General features: G+C 34.1%; 3 protein-coding genes across 3 annotated transcripts; 1 reads left to right on the forward strand and 2 right to left on the reverse strand.

Annotated features, from left to right (window-relative positions):
* Window positions 1–1,000: 1,000 nt before the first annotated feature.
* On the reverse strand, window positions 1,001–3,469 carry LOC105111420 (putative auxin efflux carrier component 5). The gene is made up of 6 exons (XM_011006763.1): window positions 2,846–3,469; window positions 2,163–2,337; window positions 1,931–2,016; window positions 1,689–1,846; window positions 1,540–1,616; window positions 1,001–1,446 (listed from the first exon to the last, which is right to left on the reverse strand). The coding sequence occupies exons 1-6, from the start codon at window positions 3,351–3,353 to the stop codon at window positions 1,380–1,382; spliced, it is 1,071 nt and encodes a 356-aa protein (XP_011005065.1). The 5' UTR covers window positions 3,354–3,469; the 3' UTR covers window positions 1,001–1,379.
* Window positions 3,470–6,606: 3,137 nt separating this feature from the next.
* LOC105111421 (probable pectate lyase P59) lies at window positions 6,607–8,389 on the forward strand. Its single transcript, XM_011006765.1, has 4 exons — window positions 6,607–6,797; window positions 7,045–7,747; window positions 7,849–8,091; window positions 8,168–8,389. The coding sequence occupies exons 1-4, from the start codon at window positions 6,607–6,609 to the stop codon at window positions 8,387–8,389; spliced, it is 1,359 nt and encodes a 452-aa protein (XP_011005067.1).
* A 4,438-nt stretch (window positions 8,390–12,827) lies between these two features.
* On the reverse strand, window positions 12,828–18,730 carry LOC105111422 (FACT complex subunit SSRP1-like). Its single transcript, XM_011006766.1, has 16 exons — window positions 18,506–18,730; window positions 17,694–17,879; window positions 17,224–17,326; window positions 16,915–17,051; window positions 15,916–15,999; window positions 15,694–15,788; window positions 15,434–15,542; window positions 15,164–15,250; window positions 14,981–15,073; window positions 14,615–14,812; window positions 14,353–14,498; window positions 14,130–14,277; window positions 13,810–13,908; window positions 13,532–13,708; window positions 13,361–13,439; window positions 12,828–13,264 (listed from the first exon to the last, which is right to left on the reverse strand). Exons 1-16 carry the CDS (start codon window positions 18,557–18,559, stop codon window positions 13,140–13,142), a joined length of 1,920 nt encoding a protein of 639 aa, XP_011005068.1. The 5' UTR covers window positions 18,560–18,730; the 3' UTR covers window positions 12,828–13,139.
* Between the last annotated feature and the right edge of the window lie 588 nt (window positions 18,731–19,318).

A 19,318-nucleotide genomic window follows, 5' to 3' on the forward strand; every position in this document is an offset into this window, starting at 1 on the left:
AAATAATAATTTTTTTACTTTAAATTATCTTTTAATATTTTAAATTTTTTATATATATTAATATAAAAAATACTTTAAAAATAATCATTATCTCCCTTTCAAAACGTTAGCTGTCTATCGTTTAAACGGTTATGTCTGGGCTGGCGGGGCCCTGGCAAAACCTAAAAACCTGTATGTATGTATGTATGTATGTATGTAGTGAATTATTTAAATATTTCCGCGTTTGCAAACAGGAAGAGGTCATAGCTTTATTTCCACGCTCGCTATAAAAAGAAGGAAGAAAGCAGTGATATCTGAATGAAAGCACTCTATAAAGTGGGAGTATGTGACATGATGCATGAAGAATAAAGATCAATTTATAACCCAGTCCTTGTGGTTTCAGAAACTAAATTAAATCCTCATAATTTAAGATCCATTAATATCTAGTCCTTTCCTCGAGTCCACCTTCTTCCTCTCAATTAATCTTTTTCTTTGCTCTATGAAAAGGGAGAAGATGTAGTCTCATGGTTGGCATGCATGATCAACATTGATCAATGGACTGTTTAATTATTTTTTATAGTGGACCGGCTAATTAATTACTTTGATAACTATAAAGATTAAATTATAATTCATGATGGAGTGCTTGGATTAAACATTAGTCACTAAAAACTTGTTTTTTTTACTTTAAATTAATTTTATTTATATTTTTAGATCTTTTTTATGTGTTGATATCAAAAAAAAAATTAAAATAAAAAAAATATTACTTTAATATATTTTTAAATAAAAAAATACTTTAAAAAATAATCATTCTCATATTCTTGCACGATACATTAGTAATCTTAATACATCCACTAAACCATTTCAAGCTAGTAACTTTATTTGAGCACATGTATATATATATTAAAGTTTACATTGATATACTACTAGCATTAATCTTATGTCATATTTTATAATTAACATAATCATATTATCATCAAAGATATCAATCTTGAAAAGGAGATGCAAGAAAAATAACTTCTTATAAATAACCATCTTAAGATTCCATATACAAGAGAGATTTAGATATGGTCAGAGGGATATATCTTTACAATGGAGGGAAAAAAAAAAGGTAGCAGATATGTCCACCCATTAATTTTCTCAGAATCGTTTAGGTTTTGTTTTCCTCTCTGTTAATCACAAATGAAAGCAGTTAATAGTTTATAATGCATAATTAGACTAGCTTTGACAACTTTGTCTAATTGGTAGATTAATGTGTTCTTGACATGTCCAAGAAAATTGAACAAACTGGATGAGACTTGTACATCTTCAACACTTTGATCCTTTCCTGAACTGTGCGGGCATGCATGTATTGGTTGAAAACTCACTGTTTCTCCAGTTTTCTTGTGTAAATCCCATTGGATTTACAGTGCTAACAGGGAGTAGTAGGCCAGGGCTATTGGCATGGCAATGAGCATGCCAAATATCACCCTGAAACACAGAACAAACATGTAGTATTCTCAGGAAAAAGGAAAGAAGACAAGGTGGATGTTGAATATATGAATGCAGTGAAGCATTAGTTACCCTGTGCTCAACGTATCTGGATGAACGTTGTACTCTTTTGCGAAGACGAACGGAACGATCCCTTGAGGAAGAGCTGCCTGCACTAAGAAACACACTGTTCAACGACCCAGTATCCTAATAATTGACCAAATGAAACAAAACTTATGTACCTGCACAATTGCCACTCTAAGCACCGTGCCCTCCAGTCTAACGGCAAAGGAAGCGACTGCCATCAGGGCAGGCCCCACGATGAACTTCACTGCCATGGCGACCACAGCCATTCGGATTCCACATGATATTATTCTGGGCCGCAATGCCATAAATAGACCTGTTGAGTGTTTGGATGGAATGAGAATTCTAGTGACGGGAACTCATGATGGGATGTTAATTTGTTGATGATATATAGTCATACCTAAGCTGAACATTGCCATACCAAGCCCTCCTGTTGACAATATCGCTATGGATTTATCAACAATATCCGGCAATTTCACTCCCCACCTAAAACAGATAAACGTGGCCTCAACTCGAGTAATTAAAGGAAGAACAGCTACTTAATCATAATTCGTCAACAAGCTATCATCTCATGTATGATCTCATCAATTGTAATGCCAAACTTTATGTGTCTGATGCTTTTGCAGATGTACCTGAAGTGTATACTTGCCCAAATAAGAGCCACCATGGTAGCATAAAAATTTGGGTTTCTCATTAGCTTCTTCCCCACCGTCAAAAGAATGAGCATGGTTTTAACCTTCCTTCTTGTTCTGCTTTGCACTTCCTCTCCTTCTTTGTATTGTGATTCTTGAAGAGTCTCTTGATCTCCTTAACATAGACATGAAACCATATGTGGAAGACATTAAATAAAATACATACATACATACATACATACATACATATATATATATATATATATATAGAAACAATGGTGCACCGGCACATGATGTTTGCATGATCACCAATCAGACAGCTTACAAGTAATTACCACCGTATTTAATTAACAGGCGGTAGCACACCTTAGCCAACCATATATTATGAGTTATTCCAGGCAAATGTTGATGAGCTTCACATTTGTGCAATTGGACAGAAGGAACGTTCATAAACAAAAGAAATGGGCAGAGAGGAGGAACGTTTACGGGACCCACTTGGGCTATCTCCTACTCCTATATATTTAATTAAATTAAGTTGACAGAACAGGATTGGAATTGAAATACGTACTACTCATTATCTTAGAGTTAAATGAGAGTCTAGTAGTGATCCATGTGCATCTGGTGCTGCTCATGCTTTGGATTAGTATTAGTATCATTGTTATTTATGAAGGAAACACAAATACCTGTAGTTTCTGAAGATGGTGCCACAGTGGCTTCCTTGGTGGCATTGAGCTCAAACAGAAACAGCAACAAATTGTACCAAATCAGGCTTTGCAAGCCAACTATCTGCGAAAGAAGTGGCTCTGCCTCGGCTCCGTACATAGCCCTCAGAAGGGGAAGGCCCAGGATCAAAGTGTTGGGCAATGTCGACAGGGAGAGACCAGTGATGATCCAATTCAACCGCCCGCGAGAGCTGATTTTGGCGAGTGCTGTCAGTACTAAAAGGGCAAGTAGTTTTTGAAGAAAGTCGGCAAATATAAGTTTCAGGTTCATTTTGTAGGGATTGATACTAGAGATGACTTGGAATGATAATAACGGGATTGAGAATTTAGCAACAAACGTGTTTATGCCTGCACACTGATCTGGTGTAAAGAGCTTCCACCACCTCACAGAGATGTAGGCCAATATCATGGCAAAATATAATGGGACTGTGGCTGCCACCACATGATAGACATCAGCTGTGGAAATCATGACAACCAGTGGTTCAAGGATTGTGATATGTACTGCTTTATGTTTTCTTCTCGGCGAGAATCCTTCGTAACTAATCTCTTTTTATATGCTCTCTCATGGTTGCTTTGTCAGATCATGAAAAGTTGTGTTGGCATCAACTGTTCTGATAGAAGCCTCATTAGAAAGTCTTTCCCAATTCCCATAATGACCTTAGCTTAACATGGTGTCTGCACTTTTACATTCCTGATTATTATACCCTTCAGCTAAGTGCCTCAGTTTTAATAATTACTTGTACCTCTACAGTGTGTATTTGATGGAATTCCCTGTAATATATGTATACTTTGTTCTTCCTGTTGTGCTGGTTAAGTGTCATATGTAGAAAGGATCATCATACAATTACGGGAATCTTTCTTGTTAGTGAAAGCTCAGGGTACTTGTGTCTTAAGAGTCAAAAGATAGATTCCTACTTCCATCTTGTTATGTCTTTAGGCCCTTTGGTTCTTTAGGCAAAGAAGGGCTTTGTAGAGGCTGACACAAACTCTAAATCTTGCTCATTAAGCTTTAATTCCCAAAACTTGATCTCAAAGAGCAAAAAGAAAATTCATTTCCTTTGTTTTTTCTTAATTACTCCATCTTGAACCTGATCGCCTCTAATCCTCAACAAAGCTCATTTACGATTTCTTTTGTTTTTTTTTTCCAGTGTATTGAGGATTTTCATCTTGGCCACATAATCTAGAAAGTAGATGGTATTTGCCCAGCTATTCTTGGCTTATGATAGTTGTTTCCATGTTCAGGCTTAGGGGAGGAGAGGAATAAAGAAGTGAATTGCAAGGGAAGTAATTGAAGCACTGTGTTTCTGACAGTGGTGAGGAAGGATTTGCTAAATACGGTCAAAAGCGAGAGAATAAGTGTTGCGGGGATTTCTCTTTTATGAATTTGAAATCCTGCCAGCAAAGACCTATGCATCGTCCCTCTTTCTCCATGTTGTCTTTTTTACCAGAAATTTTGCCAATTCTTCTTATGCATCCTTGTGCCATCCATCCATGGCTTCTTGGCACAAAACTGACGCACGCACACACACGCATGCCTGCTGGCGACTCGCTAAGAATTCCGTACATTATTATACTTTGGCTTAAATGATAGGCAAAAAGGATCTTATGCGGCTTTTGCTAAATACCAAGAATTTTATGCTCTGAAATATTTCTTTTCTTTTATCGGACTTTCAATTTCTTCATATTATATATACTATCAAGTTGTAATATTTATTGATAATTTCCTGCATATAATTATATATTTGCCTGAAAATCTCTTAAATTCAGGCAGTTCTTTTTATATAACTTGTTAAATGTTATGGTCTAAACATCAGGAAAGGCTAATTATTGCTTCACCTTCTTCGTCACAACAGCATAGCAGCAGCTGCATGCTTAATTCGGACCCAAATTAGGCAAATTATTTTATTTTTAATTTTGTAACAAATAAAGTAAGATGGAAATGTTTGAATTCATAACTACTTGATTAAGAAGGCTCCAATACTTTATTTAAAAATCATCTTCACGCCAAATATCAATCTACTAAATAAAGCTTTAAAATATAATTTATATAGTTGTGCATCACGTTTCTACATTTAGTTATCATACACGCCGATGCCCGCCAAGAGTCGTGCAAGCTTTGGCCAGACATCTCTCCTTCCCTAAGTAAAGTCTAGGTACGTTAAGATTATGCTGTTTGCTAGCTAGCTTTTTCACCTTTCGGCCTACGAACGATTATGGAGTTTTTTTTTTCTTATGATGTCTATAGCAAAGAGTGTGCGTGTGTGTTCCCACCAATCAGAGCATGCAATTTAGGAGATAACATTCGCAATATTCTTGAGATTCTGTGTGATATTAGGAATGCGCCTTGATGTAATTCTGCATTTGCATTGTTTTCCTATTAAAAAAGAAAAGGCCTTCAAGGAGCATGTGGAAGAATCATTAGTTGCTGCACTGTTATGCAATCTGAATTAAGGACAGTACGTTTTCAGACTTGGTAAAAAATATATTATATGTATTTAGAAATAATTAAGGCAGATTAACATTAATTATATTGTATAAATTACTACGCAAACTGAATTGAAAAATCTCTCCAGACATGTATGTTTATTGCCTAGTGCTGTCCTTCTTTTGTGGACTGGTAGAGCTTTATCGAAAGGGCTGCGTTAACCTTTTCCTAAAGCAATCATCAGAGAAACTGAGGTAAAGCTTAGTACGTTTGCTTTCTTTTCCTCCTTGAGAAGTGCCAATGCCGCTTACGCTGTGCTTAGTTTAGTTTCTGCTAAAGCCGGGCTGTTACATCTCCTATATAGATTCTATATGCCGAACCCTTCTAATGCTTTTACTTCTCTTAGACCTTGAGTCAATAATTTAAGTGGCTTAATTGACCAAGTCCCTTTCCTTTTGCAACCATGCTAGACTCTGAATGGACCTCCATGTTTCTGAATTGTCTTCTGGAACGCTACTGAGACTTTCATATTTGACGCAGAATTGCACGTGTAGATATATTAGCTAGCTGATAAATAACATGATTTCTTAAAGGCTATCGATGCATGCATGGCGAATATGTTAGCTAGAATTCTTATGGTCGTAGTTCATAACAAATGCTACGGCTATATATAGCTAGAGAATGCTGTCGTATAACTAATTAATCGATCCGTGCTCAATGTGTGTGTAACTAAGACGTGTTTACAGGATGGATGTGTTAAGGAGCCGGGGATGCAGATTGCTTCTCTATTAACTCGAGCAACTTACAAGGAGATTGTAATATATATATATATATATCTGATCAAAATATACTAATAAAGGGGAAAAAAGGAGTCAAAAAAGAAGAAGAAAAGAAGACGGCTTGCATGGTGGCATTAATTAGGGGTTTGATTTTAGACCATTAATTCTCCATGGTGGTTGATTTTTGTTCTGTCAACCGTTATTAGAATGTGGTTTCCCATTCTCTACGCTTCTAATTTTAGATGCCCAACGTCTTTTGGGGTAGTATTTAAGCATGCCCACAACCTCAAACCCGAGTGTTCTATTCGTAAAGCCAAAACCAAGACATGCAGATGGCTTAAAGATTCACCTAGGTTCAATTTTTTTGTGGTCTAGTTCGGTCTGAACCCATACAAGAACTTGCGAGCCCACCGCGCCATCCGGTTCAACCGTAGACCTTGACCTATTACGTACGGACCTAGGTCCAATAACACTTTCGGTCATAACCTGCTAACTTTCAATTATACATACAAAGCAAAATGGCAGTGGGTAAGGCCAAGCTGATCTTTGCTATTACTCTTGCGACATTGATTCCTGCTCTGTTGGCAGACATCGCCTTCTTCGACGAAGTGTGGCAAAAACGAGCAGAGGAAGCAAAGAAGGTGACCTTGAACTCCTACGTACCCAACCCGGAAGATGCAACCGATGATTTTAACTTTGAAGTTAACAAGTGATAAATATTCCTCAACGTCCTTCTCTCCATTTCATTGATAATATCACACAATGCCATGACATTTCTCTCTTTCTATGTTTTTTTTATGGACACGCGCACACCATATATATATAGGAACTTGATCGATATGATATCATAGAAAGCTGATTGTTACAATTTTTTTCACTGGGGCATGCAGGTACGCTCTTGCAAGAAACAGCAGTTTAAAATCGGACATTGTTGATGATTTTGGGAGCGCGAACAGCACTCTTGTGGACTTCGATGATGATGGTAATGATGCTGGCTTTGAACTGCTCGCAAATAGCACTAGAAGGAACCTGAAGCAAGGAAAGAAAAAATACCTAGGTCCATGCAAGGTGACGAACCCAATTGACAAGTGCTGGAGGTGCAGGAGGAACTGGGCTAGAAACCGTAAGCGTCTGGCAAAATGTGCACTTGGTTTTGGGCGTAGGGCAACTGGAGGATTGAAAGGAAGGGTATATGTGGTTACCGAAAATTCGGACGACGACGTCATGAACCCAAAACCAGGGACTTTGCGACATGCTGTGATCCAAAAGGAGCCATTGTGGATCATATTTTCAAAGAACATGAACATTAGGTTGTCGAAAGAGCTGATTATGACTAGCCATAAGACAATTGATGGGCGTGGACACCATATACACATTGCTTATGGTGCTGGAATCACAATACAATTCATCCAGAACGTAATCATTCATGGAATTCGGATCCATCACATTGTTGCTACTAGCGGTGGCAATATTAGGGATTCTGTGGGGCACTATGGGATCAGGACCAACAGTGATGGAGATGGAATTTCCATCTTCGGATCCAGCAATATTTGGATCGATCACGTTTCCATGTCTCGCTGCACCGATGGTCTCATTGATGCGATTATGGGATCCACAGCAATAACCATTTCAAATTCCCACTTCACCCACCACAATGATGTAAGCTAGCTATCGATGATGATCATTTTAATTAATCAATCAATGTCCATCATGTGATGATTTCATGATATTGAAATTGATGCGCGAGTGCATGCATGCAGGCCATCTTGTTGGGTGCAAGTGACAGCTTCTCAGGCGATGAGCTTATGCAAGTCACGGTTGCGTTCAACCATTTTGGTCAGGGACTGGTACAGAGAATGCCAAGATGCCGATGGGGTTTCTTCCACGTTGTTAACAATGACTACACTCACTGGCGCATGTATGCTATTGGTGGTAGCAAACACCCTACCATTGTCAGCCAGGGTAACCGCTTCATCGCACCACCTGAACTTCATCTGAAACAGGTAAATGTTAACTAATTATACAGTTTCGATTTTTAATATTGATATCATGTAACCTCACGGCATGCAATATGCGCAGGTGACGAAGAGGGACTATGCGCCGGAGTCTGAATGGAAAACATGGACATGGAGATCAGAGAATGATCTAATGATGAATGGAGCCTTCTTCATTGAATCAGGAAAACCTAGAACCAAGAGACCTCATAAGAAGTTCATGATCACAGCCAAACCCGGTTCCCTTGCTACAAGGATGACACTCTTTGCTGGGGCACTTGATTGCAAATCGGGTAGAAAATGTTAAGAAAATAATTTCATACCACCTATGGAACCTTCAACTTAACCACCAAGGATATGTGAATGAGAACAATTTTAACGTTGCTTTTCTTGTTGTTTTCTAATTTATTTATTTATCTTTTAATGATGATGCTGCTGCTGCTTGTTCGTGCCTTTTAGATCTGTCTGGAAGTGAAAAATGGATGGATTTAATTAATTCCCTTCTGTTTAATTTCTGGCTGATTTTATTTTTTTCTTGATAATTATATAAGCGCGACGCGGCGTTGTCTATGCCTGTCGTCTAGATGTTGTTTGGGACCGTGACCATCAATAAAATTAAAAGGCATGGATTTCTCACATGAAATCATGAATTATGCAATTTTTTTTATTTTTTTTATTTTTGATTTAGTATTAATTAAATACCAATTAATTTTGATTTTTTATAAAATAGTAGGATTAAAAAAAGAAACCTAAATATAAATAAAAAAAATCAAACATGGATGGCATGCAATAAGTTTTGAAAAAGATATACTTTGGTACCCTTAAGCTTAAAAATAATGCAAATTATATAATTTTCATATCTTAATATTTTTTAAAATTATTTTGATATAAAAGTTTATTTTTATTATTTTTTAGTCTCTGGTTGAGAGAGGAGAAAAAGAAATCACACATGTTCTAATGATAAAGAGAAAAATACGTCGTTGGTATTTGAGAGAGGAGAAAGAGAAATCACACATGTTCTAACGATAAAGAGAAAAATACGTCGTTGGTATTTATTTAGATCACCAAAACAAACAATATTTATATCAAAAGATTCTTTTTGATGAAAAAAATTCATATTAGGTGTTTTTTACCTTTAAATTTCATGAAAAAAAATCAAATTGATCTCGAGTTGATTTTTTATTTTAAGTTGATTTTTGTTTTTAGAACGGTTTTTCAGTTTTTTTAGGCCATGAATAGGTTTATCATTATTTTTAAGATGTTTTATAGATATTTTGAGTCAAACTAAGTTGAAAACGGGTTTTTCGGTAAAAACAACTTAGACTTTAATTTTTTAGGTTAGATCAGACAACGCATTATCTGATTTATTTTCAAAAAAATCAGGATGAACAATATATCATCCACCCTAAGTACAGAATAAATAAGAGCTTAGTCATGAAGGCCTGCCAAAGAATTCATAACTAGTTACCTATAATCTACAACATATGAGCATTTCACTGTGGAGCCGACATTGTTCAATGATACTTTTTAAGAATTCATTTTGGTTTTCAAAGTTTTATTTTGTATGATTTCACCTTAATTCAAGGTCAATTACCATTGATTTATTATTCAATGATAAAAATGAAAGAAAGGGGACTAGAATGAAAAAGACATCAAACATGGATGGTGTGCCAAAAGTTTCAAAAAATATACATTTTAATTCTTAAACTTTAATCATTACACAAATTATATAATTTCAATACCTCAATACTTTTTCCATTCAATTTTGGTACAAAAATTTATTTATTTTTATCTTTAATCCCTTGTTAAGAGAGGAAAGAGAAAGGTTACTGAATTTCAGTACAATAAAAAGAAAAATATCATTGACATCGATTTAGGTTATCAAAACAGTTAATGTTCATGTTGAATGGTTTCATTTAATGAGGAGAGTTCATATTATGTATTTTTTCACCTTTAAAGTTCGTAAAAAAAAAAAATCTAAGCTCAGTTTGATTTTTTGTTTAGGCTTGATTTCAATTTTTGAAATGGTTTTTTAAGGCCATAGATAAGTTTATCATGGTTTCTAAAGTGTTTTATATGTATTTTGGGTTGATTTCTAAAGTGTTTTATATGTATTTTGGGTAAAAAAAATCATCCATCCCATGTGTAGCAAAAAACAAATAAAAGCTCGATAACATGGGCCTTAATTAAATTGAACTAGATAGGTTGACCTTGGTTGCTAAGATTAGCAGCGCTTGGCTTTTTTTTTTTTTAATTAAATCTTATTTTTATATGTTTTTTTCTTAATATTATTTCTCTTTTTTATTTTATTTAAAAAGCCTCTTTTTAATTATTGTTATATTTTGGTAATGCATTTAATTTTTTAGGAGGTTTTTCTTATTCATTTATAATTTTTTCTTATTTTGTATAGATGAACTTTATATTTTTTTTTTAAAAAAAAAGACTTACTTTCATATAATATTTCTAATATATGTTTAATATATTTCTAAAAAGACTTACCATGTATAATATTTTTTTTCTTTTATTTTATTTAATCAATTTAATGTATGTTTTATTTCTATTATTGTTTAATTAAATAAAATTTATTTTTATTATTGTTTGATTAAATAAAAAAATTATTTTGATAAATAAATTTAGCAAAAATAACCGAGTAAATATCTAGTTTTACAAGATTAAATATCCTTGTTTTACAAATTTAGCAAAAATAACAGAGTAAATATCCAGTTTTACAAGATTAAATATCCTTGTTTTATTTCAAAAATGAGAATATCAAACTTTATAATATAAATTGGTATGAATTGCTTATGGTTTCCTTGAAATATGTCTAACACATGTATTTCTTGTAAGATGTATCATTACCTATTTTTACCCTCTATTTAAGTCATATTTCAAAAAAAAAAATCAAAATGAAATAAAAATGTGGAGTGAAATGATGATTAAAAAAATAACAAAATTAAACATAGGAGTTTAAGTCCTGTACAATTGCGAGAGGGGATCAGGAGGAGAATGGGAGATAAAATACAGCACCAAAAAAGATTAATATAAGGAGAAGCAATTTGAGTTAAAAAGATAAGCAAATGTGAGTTATAAATAGACTACATGAGAGGCGCGCGGGGGAATCACATCACATAGGAAAAGAAAGATATCAAAGTGAAGTCTTAATTGTTGGAAATTTGTTTTTATTAAATAAATTAGATAAATTAATATTAAATAATTCTTGATTTTTAATTTATTTTATATCAATTGTGAGTTTTAATATATATTTATTATACATTGTTAGTATTTTATTATTATTATTGTGTTGAAAGCATATTTACAATTAATTATATTTTTAAATGCTTAGATTAAAATTTATATAAATTCTAGGTTTTCTTTAAAAACTTTTCTATATTTAAAATGCCTTGTTAAGATAAATTAAACATCATTATTTATTGGTTTAATATTTATATATTTACAAACTTTTATTTTACAACCTTAAGGTTTTATAGTTTTTTTATATTAGACTTTGTATAACTTATCTTGCGAGGTGAAATAATAAAAATAATAATATAAGACTGTTTCAAAACTATTTATTTGAGGATTAAAAGTGGTTTTGGGGTTTTTTTAGGTGTTTGGGTGGCTGGAATTTTTGAGAAAGATGGAAGGATGAGTGTTATTTATTATTTATTTTTTTATGTATTCTTAGGTGTATTTTCCTTATTTTGTGTAATTGATGAATTTATAGGAAAACTTTTACGGCAACACCTTACTTAGGGTGTTTGGGCTTTATCTAAGAAAAATTCTAAGTGTATAATTAGATTAAGACAAAATGGGGTCAAGAACATCCCAAGTCTCATACATTACTTATTTTCTCTCATTTTCTTTCTAATATTTTTCTCTTCATCATATTTTTCTTGATTGAAACTAAAATAAAATATGCAAAAATCCTAAAAGTATTAAAAAGTTCACGGAATAATTTAATTATAAAAAATTTAATAATTTTTTAAAAAAAATATATTTTTGAGTTTTTTGTAGTTTCTTAAGAGTTTGAAAACATGCACGAGGGTAAAAAAAAAAAAGTTACGACACACCACATCAAATCTCAGAAAGTTGCAACGGACTATCTTAGATGACAAAACGAGACCAATAAAATCATGACAACTTCAAGGAATTTTTTAATTAAAAAACAAACAATATAATTTTGAACAAAATAATTAACCCTAGTTAATGAAATTACTTGTAAATTAATCTAACAACCGAGTCAGATCTGAGGTCAGATTTCAAAACTATAATCTCAATCATTGCTTTTATTCTCCCCTCCATGTGAAAGACTCTTACATTTGTTCTCCTTGTGAAAACAGAATAATTCTCACTTCTTTGAGCATTTCATTTCTTCAAATCAAAAACTTTAAAAAGCATGAATAAGACATTCGATCCCGAGTAACAATCAACTAGAGAATGAATAGCAAGGATGACTTGAATTTCTAATGCCATCCAAGCTGATCAAATCAATTCTCTCCAACTCCCACCAAGTTTATTTTTTAACCTATTTTTCTTTCTTTTCCTTTTTGATTTTGTGGAGTTCTAATTTTGTTTTTCAATATAATTTATGAACTTCGATCTCATAATTCATAAGAGGAATTTTATAGTTTTACACATGAATTTGAAGTTTTAACACTATTTATAATTTCATAATTTTACAAGTGAAAATAGATTTTATTGTCTAAGTTTAGATTTTAGTTTTTCAAAAAAAAAAAAAACCAAACAAGCATAAGGTACGCACCGGATATACCTGCCGGGTGGAGAAACAACTCTTGTAACGCCATCCAACTGGGCTGAACTCAGAAGCGAGAAATGGATTTAGATATTTATGGAGCAAAATCCAGCTCCTACAATCTCTAACGAGTAGCTCCGCAACAGACCACTATTTGCTTTAATGCAAAGAGCTGCAACAAACAAGGCACCTTGGAGACATAGAATTGAGTGTTAGACTTCACTAAAATTGTATAAAGACGGGTGAAGTGCCGACCAAGCCCTAATACATATGACAAGTCTTAGAACATAGGGCTTCTATCTATTCAACTGTCAGACTCGTTTCCAGAGTCTACCATCATTGGTTGTGGGTTCTTGTAGTCATTGACTTGTAATTTGTACCGCTTTTTATCATTTCGTGCCATTTCTTCGTACGGTTCCTTCTCCTCCGCTGCATTCAAGCAGGTAAAAAACCAAATGGTGAGATATGCTTGTAGTAAAAGATAACGGAATCGCCACAAATTAGTGAACTGAAAAGAATGCAGACCTGACATAGCATTCCACTTTTCAGCAAGTGCTTTTGTAATCTCCCCGAACACAATTCCTGGGTTACTCTTCCTCACATTCTTTTGTCAATCATAATAATATAGTTAGCATACCCAAAACAGCGATGAACAAATCCTAATCAGAAATCACAATGGAACAGCAATTAACCCACCTCCCTTTCCACTTGCGAGAAGAACACGTAAGCAGATTTCGACCTCTTTGGTGCATTAGGATCCTTCTTCTTTTTGGGTTTCCTCTTCTTTTGGCTTTCCTCTCCATCTCTGCTTTTCCTCTTCGTAGTTGCCTTAGAAGATGAAGCCTCCCTTTTAAAATCCTTTTTTGTTGGGTTCTGCAATTGGGCCATTCAATGAATATATAAATTCAAACACATGACCATATATCAAATTCTCTTCAATAGAGCATGCAGGTCGAGTGAATTGAAAGGCTTGCCTCTTTCTCATCACCACTTTCACTGGCATCAGATTCTCCGTCTCCAGAGTCATCTGTAGGAGAACCTCCATCATCCTTCCCAGCAACAAAATCTTCATCCTGCAACATCACCATGCTTAGATTTCGTTGCATAAATGCAAAATGACTATTAGATCTCAAACAGGATGGACACACAAAAAACTGTGGGAAATATAATGGAAACAAGAGGGGTGCAGAAAATGCTATCTATATACATGAAATTAACCCTACCAATTAAAATTCAGCAGCCATAAGCTTGTGGGAAATGCAGCACAAAATTATAAGAAAATAAAAGAACTTGCCTCGTCATCACTCTCATCATCACCAGCTTCATTCCTAATGCGTGCAAGATGTGGATCGACAGCATCATCGTCATCATTCTGAAGAACAGCAGCCACTCCTTTAGCGGTTTGCATATCTCCCAGGTTCATAATTTTCAAGCCCTTCCCACTGCATGGTTAAATGAAAGGTAAAGCTATTGAAAATGGAAAGTAGACTCAAACTGTTGGATGATAACAAACCAACCTTATGAAGTCAAAAAGATTATGATATTCATTCCTCTGGATGTTCCGAAAAAGATGCTCTTGTTCTGTTTTAAGTCTTATAAGAAGATCAAAGTAATGCATATTTGAGCCACCAGCAGCATGCCTCTCAAATTCCACATAGTCAATCTAGTATGAAGAAACAGGAAGAAGAATTAAAATAATCATGTCAAAATCCAATTGAAGTATATCAAATGCATTTTAATGAACAAATCAGGAACACATTATAGTTTGCTGAACTATACCTCCTCATGAAGAATGAGTGTCGGAGGTTTGGGTAAGAAGAAGAAGCTCTTTTCGAGTGGGTACAGGACTCCATCTTCAGCTTTCAATGATGATTTCACAGCATAACCATCTTGACAACTACGGAATTTTCCTGGTCTAGTAACTTTGGCAGCAGACAATCCACGCATTACAGTGGTGAACACTTCATGAATAAGCCCCTATTTATCCACAACACAAACAAATTTTATATAACTTCCATCCTAAGATTAATTTATCAACTATGTCCCAACAGATGCTATTACCTTCAGAAAAAAGAACAAAAGAAAAGAAAAGAAAATGAATAACACGTGAAACATAATCACATCAGAATGTAACTAGGTTACTACCTTATAGGATGGTTCCAACTTGTCCTTGTACTTTGTATACAAAAGATCTTCACTCATTGACAAGTTGCTTTGAACTACAAAGTCAGTGTCGAACTGTACAAAATAGAATAATGAATGGTAGCCAAATCATATGAAAAAAAAAAACAAAACACTGATGTTCAAATGTAATACAATCAACAATACCTGCAACACGATGTGTGGATACAGAGTTTGCCCTTTGCGGATAGGTGGATCAAGAGTCACAACAACAAAGGTGTGTGGCTGGTTATACTGCACACACAAAAAATATATATATCAAGATTGCATGAGATTCCATTCATCATCAGTTTGCCATGAAAAGGATTGAAATCACACCGACACACTAAAGAAATCATTATGTGAATAGCATAGAGAGAAGAGGATAAATGTACATATACACATGCATATATAAGTGGAGAGGTAATAAAAGCAAACCTTTGGAAGCAAAAAGAGGCGGACAACGCTGCTGTACTGAATTTTGAAATCATTAGCCTGTCCTTGGAGCCGCAAGAAAGACAAATGCAGTTCAACACTGTACCGACCCCTAAATTGAAAAATGGTTTTACAAGTTATAAATTCATTGAAAAGAGTCACATTAAAGAACCAGCATGTGACATGGATGAGTTATGTTTGTGCATGAGAGTACATGAGTGAGCATGCATGTGTCTGTGTGGGTTGGGGTCTAAAATTTCTACCTTGGTGTGAGGATTGCGATACCCTCAAATGTAACAACAGCTTCTTCACCTCCAGCACCAACATCTGCCCTTTGCACAATTTGGTCACGGAAAACCTAACACAAAATCAATTGACAAGAAATCAGCAGACACAAGGCAGACACAAGTAGACAGTGGTAAAAAGGAAGAAACTCACCTGAGCAGGAGGATGTAGACAGTGGTAAAAAGAAGGAAGAAACTCACCTGAGCAGGAGGATGATTTTCATCACCAATATATTGCGTATTGTTATTAGGTATGTGAAAACTTAGCTCCATCAATGAATCTTTCTGTAAACATAACATAATATGATTACAAATTGATCCCATCACTCCTAAACAAGAAAATATGAATGCAGAACCATTATTTCCTACTGGCTACTTAATGCAATTCAGAAATGAACAAAACATGAACATAATACAGGTGCCCCTGCAGATAACTCTGGATTATTGACCAATGTTACCTAGATGCAGTACATTATGGTGCATGATTTGGGAATTCAGTTCCATACCGCTCCCGAAACGCAGTATGAAGCGGAGTAGGCTTACTTGGTTTGCTAGTTCAGGTCAAGATTCATTTTTAGAAGTAATATTTTGCATTATATTCTAATATGTTGAAGGCTGCATGAAAATTTAGAAATTTATAAATATCCCTTCAGTTATTGACCATTAGATTGGTTTGCTAAGATAATCATGCCGTGTGTTGCTTTCTAATTCAATCAGAGTATAGAAGTAATTGAAAATAGCATTCAGATTATCTCTTCCCAAAAAAACCCTTGATCTTCTCCAGGCACAAAGCTGTACAAAATTATCTCCATTTCTTTTGTTTTAGCTAACAAAATATGCAAACTATATATGCTACCTTTTTTATTCCAATTAGCAAATATATATTTAAATGTATTTCCAAATTTATTAAGGTTTTACATGTTTACTCCTATATTTAAATGTAAACTGGTAAATATATAGTCAAGTGTAACAAAAACAAATATTCAGTATTTGCATTATATTCTACCATGTTTAAAATTGGTTGTTATCGCCAATTTTCATGATCTGGATCACAAACACATCATGATTGGGATCACTGCGATCCAGATTGTAATTCCAGTGGGGTAAGCAAAATAGATAACTCTGTAGTGGACCCAGATGCATGAAATGTAGCCATATGGCTTGTACTGCAGAAAGGACAAACAACATCAATAGACCCACCTCATTTGCTCCAGTAGTATCATCCACATGGAACTCCAAGATGACATCATTTTTCCCTTGCATTTGTGTTTGTGAAACATCCGCCAAAGACACCTCGAATGCTTGCTTCGATCCAACCAAAAATGTAAGCATATTTCCTACAAACATTAGGAAGGTGTGAGTTAACAGCATGACAAGGAGAGAATAAAAGAATGGGTTGTACAACTAAAGAAACACCTCTCTATCATAAACAACAAAGGTAATAATATAAAGAAAGAAAAAAAAAACTAATGGGTCCAGCAACTAGGCAAGTCAAAAAAAGTCACCCACCATTTAAGTCCACTTCTCCCCAGTTACGGCCACTGACTGAAAGCTGCTTCTCTTCTGGTGTTATTCCATGGCTTTGGAAAAAATTGGTCAAGGTAGATAGGTCCTACATGGCCAGCAATGGATGGAACAAAGTAAGAAAACGCATCGCAAACTGTAAACATCAAACTTATAAGAAGAAGAAATAAAGACTGAAAACTTCAGTACAGTGGAGACTAATGAACTTTCACTAACAAGCACTGGAATATTGTGATCATTTAAGAGACCCACGAACTATATAAAAAGAAGTTCAAGAAGCCATAGTGTTAGGGATATTCTAAGTTATAAAAGGAATCAAAATATTCAAAGCTAGAAAGTATAGGCATAAATTAAATTGATTTCATTAAAATAGAATACACGAACTCTAACATGAAGACAAATGCACAAACAAGTTCCAACTTTTAAATAAGATAACAAGGAGATTGGAGAAAAACCTGATCACGAAATCCAGTAAACTTGTACCAGGGCCCACCTTTGATTAGAACACTGAGTTGATTTGTCCTTGGGACCTTCATCCATGTCACTCCAACAATATCAGTTCTATCAACTTCAACAGCCTTACCACCCCCTTGTTTCTTCCATAGGATCCCCCCTGAAGATATCTTAAGTTGTCCAGGGTTCTGCATTTGACAATGAGAATCTCATATATTTCTGTTTCTTTATCTTGCATCTCCATTCCCAAAAAAGGAAAAAACAATAGACTCCAAAATTCATAAGACATTTCAAAAAGTTAAGGCATCAATGCGATGAACTCAACAAGAAACCACAAATGTCTAAACAACCATGCATCCGGTATTAACAATCAAAAAACCTGATCAGAAACTGAACAACAAATCGAGGTAGCCAACGTATCATCTTGACTAAATTATGGTATAAATTTAATAAATGGCTATTATAAAACTACTATTTGATGCCTCCCTCCTAACTTTACTCAGCAACCAATCCAACCTAAACCGTAAACCTTTTTTTCTTAATTTTTGTCACTTGTTACAATTATTCATACCTAGTTCATTTACTGAAACAAATAAGAATTAGGCAACTAATTAGGGTTTCAAGAACCACAATCTAAACACCTGATTTTCAAACCTAAAACAGAAGCAAAGTAGGCATTAGAATAAAAATTAGGGTTTCAAAACACAGAATCGAAAGAAAGAAAAATCAAAAGAAAAAAGACAGGGTTCGAACAAGCTAGGGTTTCAAAATGGTTTCGATTATTAGTTAAGAGAGAGATGGTAAGAGAACTTACGGTGCCTCCACGGCCTCCCAGAGAGATATTATTAAAGAGATGAGCGTCCGCCATACCTCTACCCAAACTTTGATTCTTCGAAAAACCACACTTTCTCTTCTATGTATGCATGTGGATATATATCGGAAAGGAATGATCGGTGCGTCTCACGCGCTCTCGGATTTGAGCGCCAAAATGACCATCGGTGTTCACTTTATTGCGCTCAGTGCTGTGCAGCCCGCTGGGCTGTTTGTAATTTCTAGGATATATTTGTTTTCTACAAAGTAATTTGAAAACATTATGTTTTAAATTATTTTGTATTTATTTATTATTGATTAATAAAAATTATTTTTTAATTAATAAAAATTATTTTTCAGTAAAAAAAATATTTTCTGTTCAAAAAAAAATATTTTCCAATCAAAAAAAATTTTAGTTAGTTTTCAGAAAAATATTTTCCTTTTAGCTATGTTTGTTTTCTGGAAAGTAATTTTCTGGAACTCATTTTTCAAATTTTTATGTATTTATTAGTTATTAGAAAAATTAGTTAATAGAAAACACTTTCCAATAAAAAAAAAATTTGATTTGGTTTTCAGAAAAATATTTTTCTAAAAAATTTAAGTGAAAAATACTTTTCAGAAATTATAAAAAATTTAGAAATGTCATTATTTGCTGATTATATCAAATTTGATTCTCAAACTTTTGATTGCTATATATTTTTTTTTTATATTTATTTTTCAATTTCATTTCTTAAAATTTAATTTTTATATTTACATTGGTCCTCATTTTTATAATTGTTATTTGCTTTTCTCCTATTATTTTTTATTGAAATTTTTT

Source organism: Populus euphratica, unplaced genomic scaffold (genome assembly GCF_000495115.2).
Source record: "Populus euphratica unplaced genomic scaffold, PopEup_1.0 scaffold383.1, whole genome shotgun sequence".
In the NCBI taxonomy this organism is placed as follows: Eukaryota; Viridiplantae; Streptophyta; class Magnoliopsida; order Malpighiales; family Salicaceae; genus Populus; species Populus euphratica.

What these genes read in the sequence shown, in the direction of transcription:
- LOC105111420 (XM_011006763.1), bottom strand. Translation starts at nt 3,353, where the DNA reads ATGATTTCCACAGCTGATGTCTATCATGTGGTGGCAGCCACAGTCCCA. An exon ending in TGGGCAAGTATACACTTCAG is followed by an intron (nt 2,017 to 2,162) that starts GTACATCTGCAA and finishes TATCTGTTTTAG; the next exon opens with GTGGGGAGTGAAATTGCCGG. An exon ending in CCAGATACGTTGAGCACAGG is followed by an intron (nt 1,447 to 1,539) that starts GTAACTAATGCT and finishes TCTGTGTTTCAG; the next exon opens with GGTGATATTTGGCATGCTCA.
- LOC105111421 (XM_011006765.1), top strand. Translation starts at nt 6,607, where the DNA reads ATGGCAGTGGGTAAGGCCAAGCTGATCTTTGCTATTACTCTTGCGACA. An exon ending in TTTAACTTTGAAGTTAACAA is followed by an intron (nt 6,798 to 7,044) that starts GTGATAAATATT and finishes GAGCGCGAACAG; the next exon opens with CACTCTTGTGGACTTCGATG. An exon ending in ACTTCACCCACCACAATGAT is followed by an intron (nt 7,748 to 7,848) that starts GTAAGCTAGCTA and finishes GCATGCATGCAG; the next exon opens with GCCATCTTGTTGGGTGCAAG.
- LOC105111422 (XM_011006766.1), bottom strand. Translation starts at nt 18,559, where the DNA reads ATGGCGGACGCTCATCTCTTTAATAATATCTCTCTGGGAGGCCGTGGA. An exon ending in TGGGAGGCCGTGGAGGCACC is followed by an intron (nt 17,880 to 18,505) that starts GTAAGTTCTCTT and finishes TGTCAAATGCAG; the next exon opens with AACCCTGGACAACTTAAGAT. An exon ending in CACTCATTCTTCATGAGGAG is followed by an intron (nt 14,499 to 14,614) that starts GTATAGTTCAGC and finishes TCTTCATACTAG; the next exon opens with ATTGACTATGTGGAATTTGA.